This window comes from Tauraco erythrolophus, chromosome 2, assembly GCF_009769465.1.
Source record: "Tauraco erythrolophus isolate bTauEry1 chromosome 2, bTauEry1.pri, whole genome shotgun sequence".
Classification (NCBI taxonomy): Eukaryota; Metazoa; Chordata; class Aves; order Musophagiformes; family Musophagidae; genus Tauraco; species Tauraco erythrolophus.
Genome location: NC_141466.1, coordinates 75,284,297 through 75,306,612, shown reverse-complemented (window position 1 = coordinate 75,306,612; position 22,316 = coordinate 75,284,297). Strand labels below are relative to the sequence as shown.

Here is a 22,316-nt window from a genome sequence, read left to right as displayed (position 1 = left end):
TGTATCCATGTTTTTCAACCTTCATTTTAAACAGTTTACAACAGCTGGTGTTTTTGTTTGATTTTAATGTTTCTTTTCAATACAATAATGTATTAAATTCATTTTTTTGTGTTCTCTGGCAAGACTATTGGCCACTCCTTATAGCACTACTGCATCTGGTTCTTTCAAAACAAAACACATTTTCTTCTCAAAATCGAAGTAATTTAGGAATAAATTGTAATATATGCTTATGGTTTCTAGATAGAACTCTGCATATAGTCTGATACTACTATGCACACTCTATAGCCATTTTTTTCTAAAACAGGCATAGAATTTTAATGTTGAGGGGATGTCATGACTTGTCTTATTTTAAATTTGGTCAGTGTGAAATTAATACTTAATATCCAGCAAAATTTTTGGAGATAAGTTTTTTTTATAACTCAAAAGCAGCAATTTGCTCAACTCCCTTTGTCCTCTCATCATCACAGGAAGGCACCTCCAACTTTTATTCTCGTGATGTATTCATTATCTACCCATAGTCAATTCTGTGTCGGCTTTCATCCTGTGTCTATTATGTATATATTTATACAAGTCTTGAAAAATACTCTTTCTGGTTGTTGCTAGCTATTGATTCATGCTATTGATTCTGTCATGAAAGAAATACATCTGTCATTTCTTTAGGCAATTTCAGCAAGTTATTGCCTTCTTGCTTTCTCAGGTCTCAGCAGCCTTTGCTTCCACTTCTTTTGTTGCCATGAACATTCTCATGCTGATCACTTAATAACTCTGTTTCTGGTCTCTCCATGAAATGGGAAGAATATTTGCCCTACTATCTTTTAAGGGTATTCAGAGCAAAATCATTATTATTTCTGGCACACTCTGTAAATACAGTATGTTAGAAGTCTTGAAGTAACATCTAAATTGTTTATGTAACGGTATAACGCTGCTTATCCATTATGGTTTATGAGCACACTTTCTTTTTCTCCTTTGAATGGTAAGTTTTTTTCCCTGTTTTAACTGTAAGCTCAAGTGTAACTCAGAAATGTTGCATCTTAGAATTGACTTCCTTAAAATGTGGACTCTTTTGGTTTTTAGGGAGTAACAGGCGCTTTGGCAGTTTTGATGAAAGATGCAATTAAGCCAACGCTAATGCAAACGTTAGAGGTGAGTATTACTTATGATGCCTGCCCTTCTCCTCTGGCTTTCAAATTCCATATTGTGCTTGTGCTTCTCTCCAGTGACCGAGCTTAACTTTAAAGGTTCAAGCCAGGGTCAAATCCATAGAGGCATTTTAGCAAATGTTCATTTGTGTATGTTAACTAATCAACTCTAGCTGCATTTGTCCCTTTTTGGTATGTTTTTTTTCTTTTCTTTTGAGAGTCTGGCTTTAGTCATAATTTCGCCTAGTGTTGCAAACAAGCTGCAGTGCACTGTTGAACTGCTGCTGAGCACCCTGGAAGGCAGGTTGGGCTTCCAAGTAATAGACTTCCCTCTGTTTCCTATCTTGCTCTTCCAAGGAAGCTGCTTTTTTATGTATTTACTTTACATGTAGGTTCCCATGATGATTCCCACAGCCTGTCATTTTGAGTGGAAGGTAGATGCTTTTCTGAGGATATTCTTTTCTGTATTATAGTTTGTGCCTTTCAGAACCATAGGAGGGTCCTTTTGCCTGTTTACATTTTTTCAAAAGAGGGTTCCCAGCCACCCTGTGTTGCCATAGTGCCTTCAGGGTCTAAATGAAGCTTTACTGTCTGCAAGAGGAATGTTTTTCACTTACTCCAGTGAGCTTTCTTCCAACAGCTCAAAGAACACAGAATTAGTACAACCTGACTTTGTGACTGGGCACTCTAGTACGGGCTTTTCAAAGTAAGCTGAATGATGAACGATATTCATGGGAAGAGGGAGGAAGAAAAATGGAGGAGTAATGAAGCAGTTTTGGAAACAAATGCATTTAGAGAAAAAATAATTTATATTATTGAAAGTTTGACCGTCAAAATTACATAGCTGGGATGTTTCACAGCAATTCCTGGTATGGTATAAAGTTGAAGAATGTAGAAGGATACCAGTGCAGTCCATGGTTGGAAAAAACATCTCATTTTCTACAGCGTTTCAAAGTGATTACTGCCTTTTTACTTTTGTGTTTCGATGGGGACAACTACCTACTTTCAGGGAATAGTAAAGAAATAGAATTTAAGACATGTGATGTGTTATTTTACTATAGCTAACTTAATTGGTTTTCCTGCAAAGAGCATCCATTCTCTCATGTGAGTGTATGAAGAATATGTGTGTCATAATTTAGTGTAACATACAATAGCAGAAACTGAAAGTCACATAGGATCAAGAATGTCACAGCCAGAATTGTGTATTAAATCGCTGCTTGGATAACATTGTGTGCGTTAAGCATCAGTGACAAGGTAGCTTTGATTCTGAGTGTTTAGTGTCACTCTATTTGCACTTTGCATATCTGTTAGAAAATTATGTGGTTTTGTTTGTAGTGTTCTAAAAGGCAATTATAAACGTCAGAAGAATCTCTTTTGATCAATAGGCATTTGGTTTGGGGACTTGCATGCTTTTTTTTTTCACTGTATTTCTTTATATTCACATTTCTATGCAGTAAAATTCCTGCCTTTTAAGTGGTATAGCCTAATCTATGCTATGGCTGAAATGTCTGCCAACTTTCATCAAACACTATTGCTTATTAGGAGGACCCCGACTGCAGTACCCAAGGATATTTTTCCCAAAAATTCTTCTTACAAAGTTATTTGTAAAATAGTAAGCTAAAGCAGCTCAGAAGACTGCTTCATGTTCCACTCCTGCCATTTGAGTCTCAAAGATGAACTTCTGTCACATTTTGAATATCTTTTGGTTTGCAGGCTAACATGAGTCACTTATCTAAGAATGGAAACCTTCAGCTTGTCTAAATTTTTTCCACGATAGTACTGTGCTTTGGCCCATGTGTGCCTCCTGGACTGTCATTGCCCTTGTGTAGAGATGTAATGGCCTTCTCTGTTACTGCTTGTGCTGTTGTGCTGTTCTTGAGCCTGAAGCTTTTTTCATGTCCCGTTTTGTGAATAAATACCTTTCGTTATTTTTAATTATTCATGTAAATAGCTTTAAGAGCTGCTAATTTTTAACAGCTTCAGTTTTTCAAGAAGAAAAAAGAGGAAGTGGATGGAATGAGGAAGTTATTTTGCCTTGCACACTTGAATGTAGTGCAGTGATCCCCCTGTGAGTTGAGAGCCCTCTAGCATGATAGATTTTAAGACAAGCTAATCTTAGTGTACTCTGAGGTGGTAGATGTAATAACGTCTCTTCTGCTGTAGGGAACAACATATTTCTGTGTGTATGAATTGCAAGTCTATCTCCTTGCAAACCAGAAATTGGGAGATTCGAAGCCTAGAATACACTTGAAATAATCCTAATAAGCAGCATCCAAAAGAAGAGGGAGCTCTTAAGCTTCCAAAGAGGCTACAAAATTAGGCAACATAATCATAATCCCTCCAAGGAGAGCAAGTTCTCAATACATGTGTAAAGATCTTTAGCAACAGCACCACGACTTGACAACATCAAGTAACATCAGAAATAATCTTGTGACAAGGACATCCAGTGTCTACAGCACACTGGTTGTGTAAAAACCAGAATAATATGATTAAACAGAACACAAATGCAGCTCAGACCGTGCCATGGACCTTTCCTGCAAGTAGGGATGAAACTGATCACCAAAGCACGTCTTCCAAGCCACTGAGGAATGGCAAAAAGACTGGCTGAGAGGTAGAGCAGGAGTCCTTCTGGGTGACTTCCAGCTGATACTGACAGGTAATTTGGATAATTTGTGAGTGATAGTGTTTGTGGTTAGCAGTGACTGAAAGTAGCCTTTGCAAAGATAGCTGTACTCCTCTGTGTTCTAGCGAAGAGCCTGTAGATAGGTATCATGTTAAGCTGTGGAGGTCTGAGGACTTGCTTCTAAGGGCCTATGAAAGGGGAGAAGAACGACCTACTCGGTGGATTTGCACCAGCTTTATATGGACACTGGAGAACGGGTTTAGAAGCTCATAAATCGAAAATGACTGAATGCCAGTCCTGCATGGAACTGAACTGGCAACTTGGGTCAGTGGGTTTTTTGAAAAAAACGTGAATTGATGTGTGTATTTTAATCTGCTGAGTTTTAAAGTGGTTTCTTGTTGAGTTGATTTCCATCACAGCCCTGCTACTCCATCACCAGAAATGCTGCCTCGAGGCCTTAGTGATTGACAGTGTTTTATATGCTGGAATGACAGTAAAATCTTAAAAAGGGAAACATGGGGCACTCCACCTTCAATAACTGTAGGCTTCGGTAGAACTTATATCCAATGCTGTAGAATTGAGGTGACTTTGTTTGAAATGTACATAATGATTTCACAGTGTTTATTCATGTTTGTCATGACAGATTTGTTCCCTTGTGAACTGATCCCTTAAGGTTCAGCATTTATTTATACCATGGGTAACAGAGCAGCTGCTCTATGGGACAACTCTTTGTAGTTGCAGGCTGGCTGCTCTGGGATGATCCTCTCGTGTTACGTTTAAAGTGCCACTCACAGTAAAGATGAGGGGAGGATGGTAATAAGTATTATAAACATCCATCTAGCAGCCAGATAACTTCAAATATTTATTGACATCCTGGGTTTATTTTCTTTTACTAAAACTTGGATAATAAAATTTCCTGTACTGAAAAGAGTCAGCAGAATGCATCCCTGTGCCACTGTTTGTTTCTCCATATAGTTTATTGAGAGCGTAATGAAAACAAGTGGCACTCTGCAGAGTGGGACAGATGGGCTGACGCAGAGTTAATGAAGCTGGCCCGAGAAGACATTGTTGTCCCTGTTCCAGGCTGTGCCTGAGGCTCCTGAGGTTCTGCTGGAGATCGCTCGCTTCTGTGCCTAGACTGTATTTTTCTTTCAGGATTGCCGTTGTCAAAAGACAATTCAAATAATTCCTCCTTTTCTTCTGGTGGATTTCAGAGCTCCAGGGGAGCATCTGTCCATGCTAGTGATTTATTAATGTATTTGGATTTCAAGTTAGTGGCAGACATACTCTTAGCTACCGATATTCTGGATGTTGAACCCCACAATCCAAATTTCTTTCCCATCTGTGTTGTGTGGATGAACTCTTAGAAACACAATTGCACAGGGAGTGTTGTGGGAGACCCTTCTGGCCCCTCTCTGAGTAGCTACCACAGTATGGGCTGGGCTGCCCTCATCATCTATGTTTGTGCTTCCATACATCACATCTGCCCATGTATGCGCTGGGCTCTAATGAGAGCAGCCCTATACTTGCTTGGCCCAAGAAATTAAGGGCTTAGAAGAGTAAAATTAAACTTAGTGAGTAATAAAACACAAATCAGAATAAAACTGTCTTATTTATTTGATTGCCAGAAGGGTAAATACTGGGTTGAAGTAAAAGCAAAACTTAAGGAAGTAAAACTTAAGTTGGGGGAAGAGCTTAGCGTTTTATTTTGTGTAAATTATAAGCTCTTGGAGATGGCGGTAATCTTTTGTTTTGCACAGCACTTCCCATTAGATTGATGCCTAAATACTGTAAGAAGCTTTGAAGGCATACATAGTTCAAGTTCATTTTTTTTCATAAATATGTAAAAGTCTAATTGATTTTGCAATATGTGGTCATTAGCAAATAGAAAACAAGAAAAAAAAGCCTAAGTAAACACTGAAGTTGGTGCGTTATGTTGATAATCTGCATCACTCCTTTTGTTACAGGGCATGATTTATGGTTTATTTACACTTTCTTCTCCAGTTCCACTGTTTATTCTCTAACATGTATGAGGCAGAGTTGTCTTTGGATTGTAGCTTAATTGTCTAGTTTTTGGAGAAAATCCCCACACAGGTGTATGCATATTCTCCTTTTCCACTTTTGATTTGAAAAAAAAATATCTCTTGTTTTATTAGATTAAACCTGAAGTTTTATTTGTCAGTGGATAAAAAGTTACTTGTCTTTGAACAAAACAATTAATTATGTGTAATTGCTTCTGGAGGATGCAATAAGAACAGATGCTTGTTGTTGATATATGATTTGTATTCAGTGTTACTGAAACAGGAAAATCTGTTTTCTATAGTAGCAAGAATTTCACTACTATAATCCAATTGTTCTGATGTTTTATGGAAAACATGAAGATTTTTGTCTATGTACATTGTTCTCTTGAGACACAGGTATAGCAGGGGAGCAACCAGCTTTTATTGAATCATAGGATGGTTAGGGTTGGAAGGGACCTCAAAGATCATCTAGTTCCAACCCCCCTGCCATGGGCAGGGAAACCCTCCACTACACCAGGTTGCCCAAAGCCTCATCCAGCCTGGCCTTGAACACCTCCAGGGATGGGGCATCCACAACTTCTCTGGGCAACCTGTTCCAGTGCCTCATCACCCTCATCAGCAGCGAATGTTTTTCCTATTGTATGTCAGCGTCTCCACTGCACCCCAGCCGTGTCCCTTCCCTTCTCCCTCTCCAGCTCCTTAACCGTTAACTCTGGTCCCTTATTGCTTCCACTGGCTACTTCGCCTGCACAGAAGTGGCAATTACAGTCAATGAGGAAAGCAGGAGCAGTAAGGGGTGGAGCAGGGCAGGAGTTGGGCTCTATTTGTATACCATCTGCAGCAACGCACTCAGTGCTGATTGTAGTACATGTGCCAGAATAGCACGCCACAGCATTAGGGCAGTGGAAACATGAAACATTAGTGCAGGGTTGGGTGAGAAGTTGTGTAAGTTACCTACAGGTTGCACTGCTGTCCGTTACCTTTCTGTGAATGAAGCGGATTCTGGCTTCTAGGCCTGTCAGTGAATGGAATCTCAACCAATTGAAATGTACTTAACCCACCCCAAATTATTTAACAGTGCTTACTCGTTATATGTGCTTTTGATTTATATATAATCTTGATTAGTCTGCAAGAGTATTGAGCTTGTGTTCTTACCTATCCATTACATTAATGATATGTATTTTTTATCATTCAGGGAACACCAGTATTTGTTCACGCTGGACCTTTTGCTAACATTGCACATGGAAATTCTTCTGTTTTGGCAGATAAAATTGCCCTTAAACTAGTTGGAGAGAAAGGTTTTGTAGGTAAGTAATTATTTTGTTTATTAAATTATGGTTTGTTGGTAAGTTGGCAAAGAGTGATGTAAGTGAACAGATAAAATAGCAATGAAAGTTAAGAATGCTACTTCATTTTATGCTAATATTAATAATAATCTTAAATAATTTTAAAGTGAATGTGTAAAAAACCCAAAGCACTTCTTCTCTCCCCCTGCACTTTGTGTCAAGTGTTCCTGTCATCATTTTTGAGATTCCACAAGATGGCTGAACCAGTTAAATGACTGGATTGCATTGAACGAAATGTCCTGTAGTTCCTTGTATTAGTATTCATCTGACCTCTCCTGGTAAACGAACAGAAACTATTCCTTTTTTCTTGCTGAATTAGTTCTCTGCCAATTCAGCAAAGTCAGCCAAATCAGGGATCAGATATCCCTGAGCCAGTGCAGAGGAACAGAGGGAAGGTGGTAGAAGAAAGAGTAAGACTGCCTTGTTTTGGTGGCAGTGAGCCATTAGGTTGGTCCAGCTGCATTGTAAAACCTCACCATGAGGCCCTCATGTTCCTGTGAAAGCATGTGGGTGGGTGAACTCTTCTTGTATTAAGCATTCAGCCTGCACAAGCAACAATAGACACATAGAACTTACTGTTACAGTCGCAGGCAAAATAAACTTGGGGCTGAACAGTGAACTAGGTTTTATAAAAATTGTTGTGTGTGCTTAAACTTTAGAATTAGAAAAATGAAAGGAGTGTTGCTACTTTGCAATAGTAATGCCTTTGCACTGCTGCAGCCATTCTCTCCTGTGTCTTAAACACCCAGGTAGGCTTACATTAATCCTAAAATTGAACTTTGAGTGGAACAATGCTTTTGAGGAGGTGCAGTAATATGAAACACGAGGTTTCTTATGCTGACACCCTAAAATTAGCAGAGAGCATGTATATATATGCTTATGTCGTACCTACACATTGCTGTAAATTACATAAAGAGAACCAAATTACTTCAAAGTACTGTTTCTTTTTAAATTCACTGGTAATCATAGAAAGGATGGAGGAGTTGTTTACATTGTTATAGAATGTATATACTTTTTGTTATGATACAAATCAACCTATATATTTACAGATAGAGAATAGAAAGGTTTCTTATACAAAGTTGTTCAGTAGAGAACAAGAAGATAGATATCTTCTTACAGAAATCGTAAAAAGTAACAAAAATTAATACCAATAAAAAAAAGGATTGAAACCTGTTGTAGATCATACTGACTTTGAAAAAAAACCTAAAGATACATGTCACTTTGGTATTCTCTGAATAACGACAAAAAGATTGAACAGGTAGAGATTCTATTTATGTGTATTCTATTATCTTGAAGGCTTTCTTTTTAAAGAGACTACACATAGTGCTTGCTGGTGTATTAAATGCTGTCCTATCCTACCCTGCACAACTGAAGTCTGAAGTGACAGCTACAAAGTGTGCCCCAGTCCACGTTGAGGTCACGTCCATAGAGGCAGAGAGCTCAATGCCTCGTGAAGCTACCCAGCAAAGCAGTTAGCAAGAAACTCCACTTCATTATGCGCAGTGTGGCGTGTGGTGGTGCTCTGGACTGCCATTGAAACGCAGTGGGAAAGCTGATCCTGTAGTTAATTCAGACGTTAGGGGTGCAAGGCAGCTATGCTGCAATTCTGTAACTAGCTGCACAAGTTTAGTTGCTCACTCTTGCTAAAAGTAAAATTTCTCACTGCTGCATGTTTCTCTTTTGCCACTGTTCTGGAGCAGTTCATCCTTTCCTCGCATTGGATCTGGCACTCATCAGATTTGTGTATGAGTGATTGCAGTTCATGTTTTGCCATGTAGGTTAGTTGCATAAGCTCATGCAAATGAGTCCAAGAGGTGCTGGAAGTAGTGTAAGGTAAGCGGCAGAACTGCAAGACCGAGAGGCATTTTAGGGACCATGAGCTGTGAGATTGGCTCTCAGCCTTGTGCAGCTGCATCCACAGCAGGAACATAACAAATCTGTGATAGGGTATGCAATTAAATTAATTTCCTGTATAGTAGAATAAATATCTTAATGTATATGCTTATTCACTGAGATATATGTATAATATCTATAATGTTTGTATGTTTGTTATTTTATATTTTTTTATGTTGGATATTTTGTATATATATAATTATTTTATTTTTTACTTAAGCCATAGTCATTTTAAAGCAGAAGCTCCTGCTAAGCATGTAGGTAGTACTAAGGAGAACAGCATGGCCTGAACCACAGTTTCACAAATACTGATATTTTTTTATTTTCTGTCCTGGCTTAAGCAGCCTCCTTCCTCCAGCTGCTTATTTCCAGTCCTGTGCAACCCCTCACTTGCCAGCACACCTGTTTATAGAGCCATGTGATAAACTAAACCGGAGAGTTGGTCTTGGTTGCAAACAACTACAACAAAAAAAATCCCTTTCCTTCCCCTCACAGACAGTGGCTGGGCAAATGGTTATATGTGCGACAGGGAGATGAGATAATGCCACGTAAGATAGTGATTTTGCTGAAATAAATATTTATGATATTGTAGCCTCGTTTGGAGCTTTAAAGTGCCAGTAAAGCTACTGTGGATGCACTAGCTCATAGGACTGAGTCTGCATTGCCAGAGCAGCTAAGCCTGTCTCCTTTCTCAGCCTGTGCTCAACTGTTTTTGCATGACATCCCATCAGAAACCTATTGCCCTTTTTGTTGGCTTAGTTTTCTGCTGACTTAACACAGAAGCAGTTCAGCCCAGAGTCACAAAAACACCGGAGCTGATGCAGGGGTGGGTGAGTTGGGACAGCCAGCAGCAAAAAACCAATCTGTTGTGCAGATCCCACTGTTTGTGTGACCATGTGCCATGGCCAAGGCAAAAAAAAAAAATCCTCCCAGAATGTTCTTTTTAAATTTATTTTTAAAACTTACTTTCTCCTCTGGACTGCATTGCCCGTCTCTCTGCTTGCTCTGCAGCTGGAATTGCAACGTGCTGTGCCTCTTGAGTAGTGTCGGTTAACAACGGTGTAGACAGATTAGTTTAAAAAAGTCTAAACAAAGTTTAACTGTTGAGTCCTGTTGTGAACTCTCACTAATTGAAGGCATTCCCTGCTTCACTGTCAGGTATCCAAGTGAATCACAGGCCCTCATTAAGTTTGACATAGCCTAAGCCTTTTAGCTCAGCTCGTCCATTCTCTCTTCCCTGAGCCTTGTTGCTACTTACCAACAACTCAGTCTTTTTGCTGGAATTTTAGAATCATAGAATCATAGAATGGTTAGGGCTGGAAGGGACCTTCAAAGGTCATCTAGTCCAACCCCCCTGCAAGGAACAGGGATATCTCCAACTAGATCAGGTTGCTCAGGGCCTTGTCCAACCTGGCCTTGAACGTCTCCAGGGATGGAGCATCCACCACCTCTCTTGAGTTCAAGTTTTGCCACCGGTACAAGTTTTGCCACTGAACTTTAGTGCAATGTCTTGGCTAGCATGGGGTGGCTTGCACTTGTTTGTCTTCTCAGCCTTTTACTACTTTGGGCCTGTTTCCCTGCAAATTCCCCCCATCCTTGCTCTGATCAAGCATGGCCCACTGAGGACAACTGCGCAGCGCAGGCGGCCCCTGCACGGCAAGTGTCCCGTGCACTGCGGGGCAGCTGTGCCAATGGCCTGGGAAGTGTTCCCTGCAGCATGTTGAATGTGTGCCCATCTTCACAGTTGCTGTCGGATTTTTGCGGTCTCTCACACATCCCTCTATCCCCTCTGGTAGAAGCCTCAAGTCTGTTTCTGACATTTCATTTTCCTTGTGCATGAAAGGTTGCCTAAACTGGCCTGTTTAACCGATTCTACATCACTTGCTTTTAGTTGAACTTAATTGTTAAACAGCAAGGGCAGCTGACATCTCAGCAGTGGCAAGGAAAGGAGCTTGGTGTTTAGGCTGAGTCCTGTGCTATGACTGAATGGGGAAATGTATCTGTATTTAGGCAATTACTGCTTTGGGAGTTTTTTTGCTTTGTTTTGTGGGGTTAACCTCTTTCATTCCCTTTTTATTCTTCATCACTGTCCCATAGTGTAGGAACGTCAAACTCATGGGTAATCCACAGAAGCTGGTTAATGCTGAAGGCCACTCCTGTTGTAAATTGCAACAGAAGTTTTTACTGGCAGCCCTGAGGTTAAATTTGCCACTTCTGTAAAACTTTAATTTTGCACAAATTTCTCCTTGTGCTTGTGTTCGTATTTCAGGGTTCAGGGAGTGTATTCTGGTTTTCTGGAAGTTACCAGAAATTACCTCTGTGTCTCATCTTTCCTTTCTCTGTAGTTTCCCACCTTTACTTTGAGATGCAAAAAAAAAAAAATTAAACAGGTTTTTGGATGTGTAGGTTAGAGTGCTTGCCTTAAGCAAGCAAAGAATTGTTGTATTTGTTTCTCTGACAGCAGAAGTCCCACATCTGGACCAACACAATCTATGATGTATATGTAAAATGCTTGATTTTAACTGCAAAGATTACACTATTTATGGAGGCAAGTGTTCTTGATAATATTTTTCCACATAAGATGCTGCAGTATAGGAAAGAAACATTTCACAGAACGATTTTGGATGTTCTCAAACACGCGTGCGCACACATACTTCTCATGGACTTGGGAAATAGTCTATGGCTTCAACCACACTAACTGCTGCCAGTCACAAGTCCAGTCATAAGCACTGCATGTATGCAGAACGGAATATAAAGTCCTTGTCTTAGAAAGACTTGGTAGTTACTCAAGAGAGACAAGTGCCTACTTAGAGGCAGCTGGCAAGGCACAGGAAAATGTGCCTTTATCACAGTAGTATTGCCGTCCTGCTCACCCATCAGTTTTCTTTTTTTGTGATAGTTTTCAAGAGGGGAAAAATTTTCTTGGTGTGGTTTGCAAGTAGACGAATGGTGAGAGGTCGTGTAGGTTTCAGGAGGCATGTCTCACATCAGGGAGATCAGAATAAGAAGTGCCAAGAAGCATCAGCGAGATGGAATTTATTCTAGTTGCTAATGTCTCAATGTCTCACTAGGGACAAAGGTTTCTTCAGAGAGAGGTGCCTTGAATCGCACCCAGAAATGGAGGGGGCTGGACTACAGAACCCGTACTAACTTGTCACCTTTCAGGCATGCTGTGAGGGCTAAGTGTTTTGCAATCCTTGCTTACTTCTGTAAGCATGTATGCAGGCAGCCTTGCTAAGAAGGGAAAGGAGGTATCAATAAACCAAAAAAAAAGAACAGGGAAATTTTGGTAATTTTATCAACGCAGAATGCAGCTACTTACTCCTTGTGATGAATTTGGTGCTTGGCTCAGGAAGAGATAATAATGTCTGATGCTTAACACACTTAACATGGTCAGGGCTTCCTACATCACATCTCTCTGCCGCTGATTCCTCCTCCTGTGTTGGCTTAAAGCAACAAAATACCTGCTAAAACTCCACGTTCCTTTTCTGCATCAGTCAGATTGTCTCTTCATACTCTGTTAAGGTGAATAGAAAGGGTGACCTATTAGGTTTTTTAGCCAGTGAATGCAGACTGCCCAAGAGGTGTTTTGAAGACTTAAAGGACCAAAGATGAAGAGGAATGAGCTCTCCTGTGTCATATATGTCAGTGTTTCAGAAATTATTGCGATAAACAAGTCAGCAGATTGCCCCATCTCTTTAATCCCTTGAAGGTGTTTCAGCTGAGGAGAGGGGTTGTTGTAAATCAGAAAAAGAGTGAAGCATGAACATGTTTTTGGAAGCCTAAACCAAAGTCCTTCTGAAGTTTGTTTTTCAGGCTTGGACTATATGTTTGGCAGTTGCTTTCTTTCCTACTCCTAATAAGCACATCCCATTCAACACTGAGAGCATGCTGTGCTAGACATGGTTGAGTGTGACTCTGGCTTTCCTGGTGTTGTATCAGGTGACAAGAGAAGGGTTATTGCAAGCTGTTGGTGCCTTTCTTAAAAGTTCACTGTTTCTTTCTTTAGTTAGTACACTTCATGTAATTTGAAAGACTGTCACACATTTTAGTGGTATTTCACGTAGAAGCAGTAAATTTTTATAAGCTAAGTAATTGACTCTTTTTATTGTGCTAGTACTCTTGTTAGAATAAACTAATGATGCTAGCTGCTCTAACTATCTGTTTAGTACATACAAAGTTGTATTTCAAAGGGTATCCGTTTCACATACTCTCAGAGGAGACGTATAACAAGTTTATAAACCACCTTATGAAAATCGTATGTGTTTAATACACTAAGTGAATAATCTTCAATACATTTTTTTTAATGTCATAAGACACTTGAAACTATGTTCATAGTATTAGTATTTTTCTAAAAAAGGAAATAAAGCCCAAATACTTTGGCTAAACTTCTTTTGGCACCAGTGATACATATCATATTATTACATTTAAATGTCGAGTTCAAGGATTTCTTTTTAATTTTTTTTGTTGCTCGAAAGGGTTCCATGCGGTGACCCTCCAGAGAGCTCTAATTTTTAAGATTCTGTCGAATGTCTTTGTACCTTGTGTTATTTCATCTCTGACTTCTTCACTCCTTATTTTCACAAGAAACAAAATGTAATATGGTTATGTTCGAGTATTTTGCTCTTTGAACCGGTGTGGTTTTTTCTTGCTTTAAGTGTTAAAGCAAGGCTAAGGTTTCATGGTACAAGGTGGTTGACGGCATTATCAGTGTAGATGTTGCTGTCCTACTCTAAAACACGTGTGCTATAAATTAGATAAGGGATGTTAGAAACTTTACAGTGTTTTCTCTGATCCCATTCATAGTGCAGCTGCTCAAGCAGCTGTGCTTAGCACAACTGTGGCAGTGGGGTGTTGAGGAGGAAGGTAATACTGTGTTAGTATTGCTGCAAGGCTCTTAAAATCATGATATTACAAGGCACAGTGGTACCATGAACTCCGAAATAAGGTACTGTTCCTGCCAGAAGATCTGTGCACCTTTGCTGTTCTCTTGTTGAATGGTGATGCCATTCACATCCCAGGTGCCCTTTTTCTTTTTCTTCACATTTGCCAAGGTAAAAGTAAATTACATTTCTTTCATGTGTTGTAAAATGGAAACAAGAAATCGTCTCCTCTTCCCCTTTCCTTTTAAAATCTTAGCAAATTTTCTTACCAGTAAGCTGGAAAGTCTTCAGAGACGAGATGCCATGCAATGCATTTTCCTTCACTGACAGGAAGTCAAAGTTCCTGAAAGCTGAGCTCACTTACTGCCTTGTCACAAATAATCTGGGTGCAAATCATGCATCCCTTGCTTATGGATTGCTGCCACTGTAAGTCAGGTGACAATGATTTAAATTACTTTCTATTGCAGAAAATGCTTAAAACAGTCTTGAAAGAATTTATGAATTATTGTGCCAAATGAGAATCCAAACTTTTCTTACATCTTTGTGTGCTCAGAGTCCTTGAGAAAGTTCTGAGTGACACCATGTTTTCACTGCAGATGTTTAAACTTTTTCCTCTGGCAGTTCTGATCTTTAGCACACATTGCAAAATAAAGCTTTTCAGAAAGAAGCTTGGGTTGAAGAGAGCTGTCCTGAATGGTTTTGTGTGTCAGGAAGCATTCTGGCATTGACCTTGGTATCATATGTCACTGCATTTTAAACTTGAATTAATTTGGGAGCTTGTAAATTATGCAATGCTAAACTCAAAACTGAAAGTTGATATTGATCGTGAGCTATTGAATTATGTCTAACTAATATTATACTCATCATAAAAAAGTGCTATTTTGCCCAATAAGGAGAGGTGATGCTATTTTGCAGAGAAAAGCTCCCAAATTATGGACTGTCTTGTAGTAAGATTTTTACCTTCTTCTCTTTAAAGAAAAAATAAATCTACAAAGTGTTAGAAATTCACTTGACATTCCCTCACTACAAAATGTATTTGTAAATGTGTGTTCCCAAATCTGTTGTTGCTATCCAGAATGATGAGGGCTGATTTACAGGAATAAAAGAACATGTAATTTGCTCTTGCTCTGTAATACTGTGTTCCAGCTTAGTCTTCTCTTTCTCAGGTGATAATTTTTATGCTGTGTTACTAAACAAGCACAACTTTTCTAATCTTTTATAAGTAGTGCTAAGCTTGCCATTCCTATAACACAGCCAATCTGCTTTTCTAGTTTCTGCATCTGTTACAGTATTCACTTTCTTCAACATGGGTGCATACACAGAGCTCTGCAAAGTCACTCTTACCTTGCTGGTGTTTATCTTCAGATCAATCACTTTTTTTTTTTTTTTTCTTTAACCTAATTTTCTGTACATCACTGATTCTGTGATTGGCTTAATACTGCTAAGTTCCCAGGCTCTTCTCTGATGTTTGCAAGTATGAAGTTCCCAAATTGTAGGTCAGATTTTTGTCATTAATCTCCAATGGCAATGCCTGTTCGCTAATAAGTTTCAGTTTCTCTTCATTTCTTCCTAAATACCACAGCAGCTTTTTTCCTGTGGGATATCCTAGTTCCTCTGTTCCTCTTCATGTTGGCAATGCTTTCAAACTTAGGCATCACCAATAAACTCCATCGGTGTTCCTCAGTCTTTCTGCTGAGGTTGTTCAGCAAATAGTAAATGAGAGCCCTCAGGCTGGTCCTGTCTCCTGTCCCACAGTTCTCCTATCATGGCTGCCTATTCTCTCTCTTAATCATGTAATCATCTTTTTTTTTTTTTTTCTAGCCTTGCTAACCCATTCCTATGTATTACTGTAACAGGTTTTTCTCCTGAAGGCTACATTGATGAGATGTTGTCACATTTTCATTACTGGAGAAAGATTTGTGTCTGGCATAGCCTGCCTCTGGTAGACAAAGGTTATATTTCTTACTTATCTCAAGGTTTTTTAAATAATTATTTTCTTAAAAATCCGTTTGAAAACCATTAAGCCTATAGTCACTCAGATTTCCCCTCGCCTCCTCTTACATTACTTAAATACAAGTTTTGATACTTTTCAGATACAAGGCACCAAGAGAAAAGGAACTTATTTAAAGTGCTGGTACAAGCTTTATGGGTATTTTTTCCAACAGGATTTTGAAATTTCTGGTTTATTCTTTAAGAGTAGTACATTCAGCTCTTGTGTATTTTGGTTTTTTAATTCCATCTTTAATATATTATGATGACCTCACTTTATTAGCTTCTACTTTTTAATTTGTGTGGCTGAAGACACTTGCAATTTGTTTTAATTTCCTTGGCAGGCTTTGACACTCATTCTGTAGTGTAGCAACTCCGTCTGTCTTTTCCTTTATTTTAGAGCTTGTATAATTAATAGCTAGGTATCTTCTGCTCAAAAAGGCCACCCTGCAGGATAACAAAACTCTGTATTTGACTGCCTTTCCTCCTAATCACCAGGAGTTATCACTGTTCTCAGAGACCAGGCATTTTGATTGGTACATTTAGAGGAGTTTCAATTCAATGGTGATTTCAGTGTGAGGAAAGCATTTTAAAATGTAACAATGACATGATAGAAAATAATGAAGGTATAGCGTGGCCCTGCATGGTTGTTTTCAAGTTTTTTCAAAACTTTACTGGCAGATGGATGCTGCTGTGTGCCTCACTGGCAAAGGAATTAGATGGCTTTCTCACAGACTAAGTAAGAGCTGTGGAGTGGCACGTGTGTGTGTCGGTCGTGTGCTGAATGAAGTGTCACACTGTAACCGAACGGGGGGGTCAGAAGCAAACAGCGAACTGGCCCTTTATACTGTATTTGAGAAAGCCAGGCTTTGTTCTCTTCATATGGGTTTTCAGAGTAGAAGGGAAATGTGGTGAGATAGTGTTTGGGTTGCAATTGTATGCCTGGGGGATTTGCCGTGATGACGATGGGGAGGCAGGAAAGGTGATGTGAATGTTCCGGATGGATGGTTCCTGAGGAGCTGGTGTCTTAAGGAGACCTGTCCTTTGTCCTCTTTCTTGCCCAGTAAAAGACGATGAGACAGAGCTGCTGAGTCCATTGTTTGTCACCAGCAGTGCATGTTCTCTGATCGGGAACTCCTGATCTTGTGGCTGAGGCACTGTAGTGAATGTCAGGAGGCATATGTCTTGTTACCACCTCCACCCATGACTTGCTTCGTGGCCTTAAGCAAGTTATTTCAGCCTCCATGCCTACATATGTAGTCTCATTCTTCCCAATCTGTTTATTCACTTTGTGAACTTTCTTAGGGGCAAGAACTGTTTCACCATAGCAAATGGGGAGATGCCAAACACTACAGTAAGAGGAACTTTAAGGTAACAGGGCTTTTGTAGAGCCATGGCAGCTGCCAGTACTTAAACATGCGTCAGGAATTCACTGACAAGCTGACATGGTATTTTAATGCTCTGTATGCTGACCTCTTCTTGCAACGTGTTAGAGCTTAGCACAGCTCTTTCCTCTGTCAATGACATTCATAAATTAAAAGTATGGAGTGTACAACTGTTAAGGACTATCCATTATTCTCGGTCTCAGGACAGATATCCAGAGGTAAAAATAGATAGGAAAGATCTGTCATTTGTTCAGAAAGCAAAGGCACTGCCCAGTTCCTGATAAATAAAATACCGTTCTACTGAGTAGAAACTGATGATATTGCAACTTATGTCTTATTTATTTTCCCTTCCCTCCCCAAGTTAGCAGTCTTACCTAGTTTTAAAACTCCCAGCTCATAAGAAGCAAATAAGAAGTTCTGTTTGTTCTTTTTGTTACCTACTGGTTATATTGCTTTTATTTATAAAAAGAAAAGAACCAGAGGTTAAAAAAATGCAAACAGTGAAACAATATATATGCTAGGAACTTCTCTCAATTCATCACTTGGCAAAGGAAATAAAAGCAGGCTTTCTAGCTAGCAGCGTTACTTTTGTTTAGGGCTATTTGGCAGAAAATCCATCATTCTGTCTCCATTTGTGAGTATTTCATGTTGACTTACATCCTTTAGCAAGGGTCAGCAGGGCAGAGTACGCATAAAGAGTTTAAGTCCCATTTCAAAGACTGAATTTTAATTTTAGTGGATGGTTTATATTTAATATCATTTGAAAATGAAAGCTCTTTATTAGATTTTTTTGTTTGCTTTACTGGCTTTTTGATACAGAAATCTAATGTTCTTTTCAGGGACTACTTGCATAAGAATTAGGTTTCTTCAGACATTTCCGTCATGTTGGAGAAATTGTCTTTTGCAGTTTATTTTCTGAGTCATTGTTCTGGTTCTGCAAGCAGGAGTGCTTTGTTTTCTGAAAGCTTTTCTAGTTAAAATTGTTAATAATGTACAGATATGGAGGGGGCAATGTTTGTTTATATATGTATTTAATTTGTGAACTGTTGACATAAATCTTCAAGGCTCCAGAGAAGTCAATACAAATGTGAAATTTGTAAGGACCTAAATACGTGTATTTCCATTTTTGATTGTGGCAATTATAGTTGACAGAGTTTTAATATAGTCTAGTACAAGTTTACATTTAGCAGAGTTGATTTTCTATTTTCTGCTGATATTCCATAATCACATTCATGCTGAGCACTCAGTTAATAGGCATTTCAGGGAGAATTGTTCAAAGCTACATTGTCGTCTTTGGGATCAGAACTCCCGAATGTTTTCTTGTTGTTCCGTGCTACCCTCTCTACCAGCCCAACTGATATAATGTCATGGATTGGGGAAAAGGTTAAGGTATGGCTTTAGATGTTCTTGGAAGACAAACACACGTATAGAGGGTTCCAAGAATTATATTTAGAGGTGGTTTGTTTTGCCTTATAAATTTTATGAAGTACTTTACGATAAGAAAATATAAAAGAAAAATGCCGTGATTTCTCAGGAAGTATGCCGACTTCAAATTTTTGAGTTTTTTAAATTTTCAAACAACAGACTATATGTGTTATTCTATGCTGGGAATTTCTAAATAATTTTAACAAAGAATAGTTATTCTCTCTGAAAACAGAAATTGAGTTTGCTTACATATCTGATCTTATGACCTGGTGGGATTAGCTTTAACGAAAAATATTGAGAATTCATGACTAAGGATATAAATATGTTTCTAAGCCATTTCTAAACATGTTAATTAGATTGCAAATAATACTAGGTTATGTATGGCCAGTATGATTTGTTAATGGGAAGTGTTGCTTTGGCAAATAGCCAAAATGCTTTTGAAGGTCAGATGTTGACAGTATTTGAAAGTGTTCGGAGGCTCTTCTCTGATTATATAAAATAATGCATTAAAAGAAAAGATTAATATCCTAAATGGTCTATCGGGGTCAGTTTGCTGCTCTGACCTTGTAATTTAATTTTTACAGTTTTATATAACTGCTGTGTAATTAATTTGATTTGATTGAGAAAACAGATTAGATTCAAATACAATGAGAGAAAGCATGAGTTACAACTATTTTTAAATTTTGGGTGGCCTATTTGTGTTTTATATGGTGGGTCTTTTTGTTGGTCCCTTTATCCTTGATTTGCTCTGCTGACAGCTTGATTGAAGCTGACGATCTCAAACTCTTCAACTTTGCACTGCAGTAATAAGGCACGTGCTTGTAATGTAGCTTCAACTCAGCCCCAACTGCAAGATCTGAGTGGGAATGAATCTTCAGGGACAGAGCAGATGCTTTACATGCATGAAGATGCTGCATGTATCTGCTGCCTCCATCTACTGCATCTCAAACAGAGCTCCCAAGAGGCTGAGTAACAGCTTCATAAATCAAGGGTTGCAGGTTCAGCTTTTCCTGCAGCCAATTAGGGATTCAGTGTACAGGTCAGGGTCCGTCGCTGCGCTAGAATTGAAAAAGCACAAAAATGCGAGGGAGGGCCAAGGACAAAAGAGTAGCTGAGATAACAAGATGATGAGTGATTATGAAGAGGAAATGAAAAAAGAAAGAATAATTTATAATCTTTTAGTAAAGGAAGATCCACTAATAATGTAAAAGTATTTCAAAAATGGTAATGAGTAGTTTGCAATGGCAATTTTATTGCCTTGGTTATGGAGAAATTCACAATGAGCATTGAAGGATTGGCTTAGCAATTGAAAGGATTTGGCTTGTAAAATAACAGAATTGTGGTTTGGTTTGATTTTGGTTTTGATTGTGTTCTTAATTGGGAAATCCATGTAGGAAAATCCTTCTCCATGTGGGATTTGTTGGTGTGTGACCTTAATGCCTTCACTCTCCTCAGTTTGTAATTTTTTCTGTAAGATAGATTGCACAGATGCACACACATATGGTTCAACAGACACAGTTACTTTCCACAGCAATTTTAACCAGCTGAGTCCTTTTTCCCCATCCAGAAATTATAGGAAAAACAGTAAATACATATTAATAAGTTTTACACAAGCCATCTATCTTAAACTTTGATTAGAGGTTCAAATACTGGTCTTGTACAGGGTTTTTTTTTAGTGTAGGTAATTACAACCAAGCTAACGCTGATCTGCAAAGCATATTGGAGGGCTTACACTTGAAAAGCTTCCACGATGTCCAAAGTTGCTCCTGCTGCATTTCTTCATACATGTGGCTATTTCACAAAGTCTGTGCAGCACAGTCTGCTTTACTCCTCTGTTTCTTTTACTGTCATCTGCTCTTCTGTGGCTTATGCTGCGTGTTCTCACTACTAGGCATTTTTTTTCCCATCTCCTAAAATACTACTAACAGTATCTGATGCTTTCTCTCTATGGAAAGTCATTGTGTGTGTTGATATCTTAAATTCTGTATGTGTTTGAAACATGTATTGCACTCTTTTTAAAATTTCGACCAGCAAAGAGCTCTCAGGATGGTCTTGTAGAGAAATTTACAGCCTTTGCATCAGGTGTTTCACTGGGCCATTTTTTTTATCAAGAAAAAGTGCTAGTGCAGTGGGATACTCTTCTTCCTGAGCGTACGTAAGAGGAGACATCCTTTTCCATGAATTTCGAAAACATGACTCTGGTTTTGTCAAAAATAGTGTTGTTGGTGTCCCCTCCCAGGCCAATGATGAAGGGAAGGCATTCTGTCTCCTAGCAAAGACTCAGTGGAATGAAAGAATACCAGAACCTGTTCCGCCTCCTAGGAGGAGGTTTTGTTACATGTGTACACTGAAAAGATAGTGCCTAAGTCATGGGCAAAATCATTATTGTAGTAAGCAAGCGCTCCCCAGGATTTGAGAAGGGCAGAGTGGGGAATACTTCTCGAAACGTGTGCCTCCGTAAAGTGTCTGGGGAGTTTTAACAAGGCGACAGCCCAAGGCAAATAGTTGCATGCATTATGGGGTAGGCTTAGGCTGCAGTGATTGATGACTCCGTGCCTGCCATGCCTCGGGTGATCACGCCAAGTGACAGGAGCATTGATCATCCTGATTCAGTGGTGGCTCTTTGTTGTGTGGCATCCACCACCGCCTCGAGTGACACCACTCTCCCGCAGTCCAGGCACTGCACAGGCGCTTTTGTTTTGTGATGAGAACAAGGAGGTGTGCATGTGGCCAGCAAGATGATTTCCTGGCCTTGCCTTCTCTCACAGCCATGCCCATCCGAAGGCATGCAGAGTGCATGAACACCCACAGCCCAGCCTGTGGTGGTGGTCAGTTAAATGGATTTTGTCTCCAAGTTGTGATAATCTGTGAGGGTACCTTGTATGGCTGCAAAAAAATATATTTTTGTCATTCACTACCTTAATCATTGCTCACCACTTGATTGTATTTCTATTGCTGCTTAGAAAATACGTCATCTTCCAGGGCATATGCTGAAGTGGTGTTCTATTTCAAGAATAGGAACCTTTGCGTCCTCTCCTTTTTCATGGATCAGTGCAGTATTGGTGCTAAGGCGGATGTTACTTCATGGCCAGTTGATGAAATGGGTAGAACTTTTCCAGAGAAGAGATCTTCAGGCTCTCTACCTGCATCTTGAAGTCAGTGTTTTCCAGGTGCTCATAACATGACTTCTCAAAGCATGTTCAAAGTCCATTTTCTGTAGCTCTTCCAAGGGGAGTAGGAGGAGCTAAAACCTGAGAGCTCAACAGAGAACAGCTTCAGTTTGATGGAAGGTGTATTTGTCACAGGAGCTTCAGCCAACCGGATCTTTTAAAACTGAAAGTAAATGCAAGTCTGGTAGCGAGATACCCAGAGAGAAACATGCTTTAGGTGTGATGAAATTTATTTTAAGCACTTGGGGTAATACTGGGGGTACCATAAGTTAATATACTCCTTGCAGCTGGGGAATTGTAGAACAGCTTTAAGTAAAGATCCGTCAGTGCTGCTGTTAATTATTCTTTCCATGCAATTCCAAATAAGAAAGTGGTGAGGTTTTAATTTTGTAATTACCAGAAGGCTAATAATTCTTTGCCAAAGGCCATGATGGTCTCTTAA

At 39.3% G+C, this 22,316-nt stretch overlaps 1 protein-coding gene across 1 annotated transcript in view; it reads left to right on the top strand.

Moving 5' to 3' along the window:
• The window catches only part of MTHFD1L (methylenetetrahydrofolate dehydrogenase (NADP+ dependent) 1 like), a 156,109-nt gene that overhangs the window by 55,832 nt on the left and 77,961 nt on the right, over positions 1-22,316 (top strand). Inside the window, exons 19-20 of the mRNA XM_086625171.1 lie at positions 1,075-1,143; positions 6,979-7,090. Of these exons, the coding sequence (XP_086481297.1) occupies positions 1,075-1,143; positions 6,979-7,090 (181 nt within the window). The remainder of the gene's footprint in view (positions 1-1,074; positions 1,144-6,978; positions 7,091-22,316) is intronic.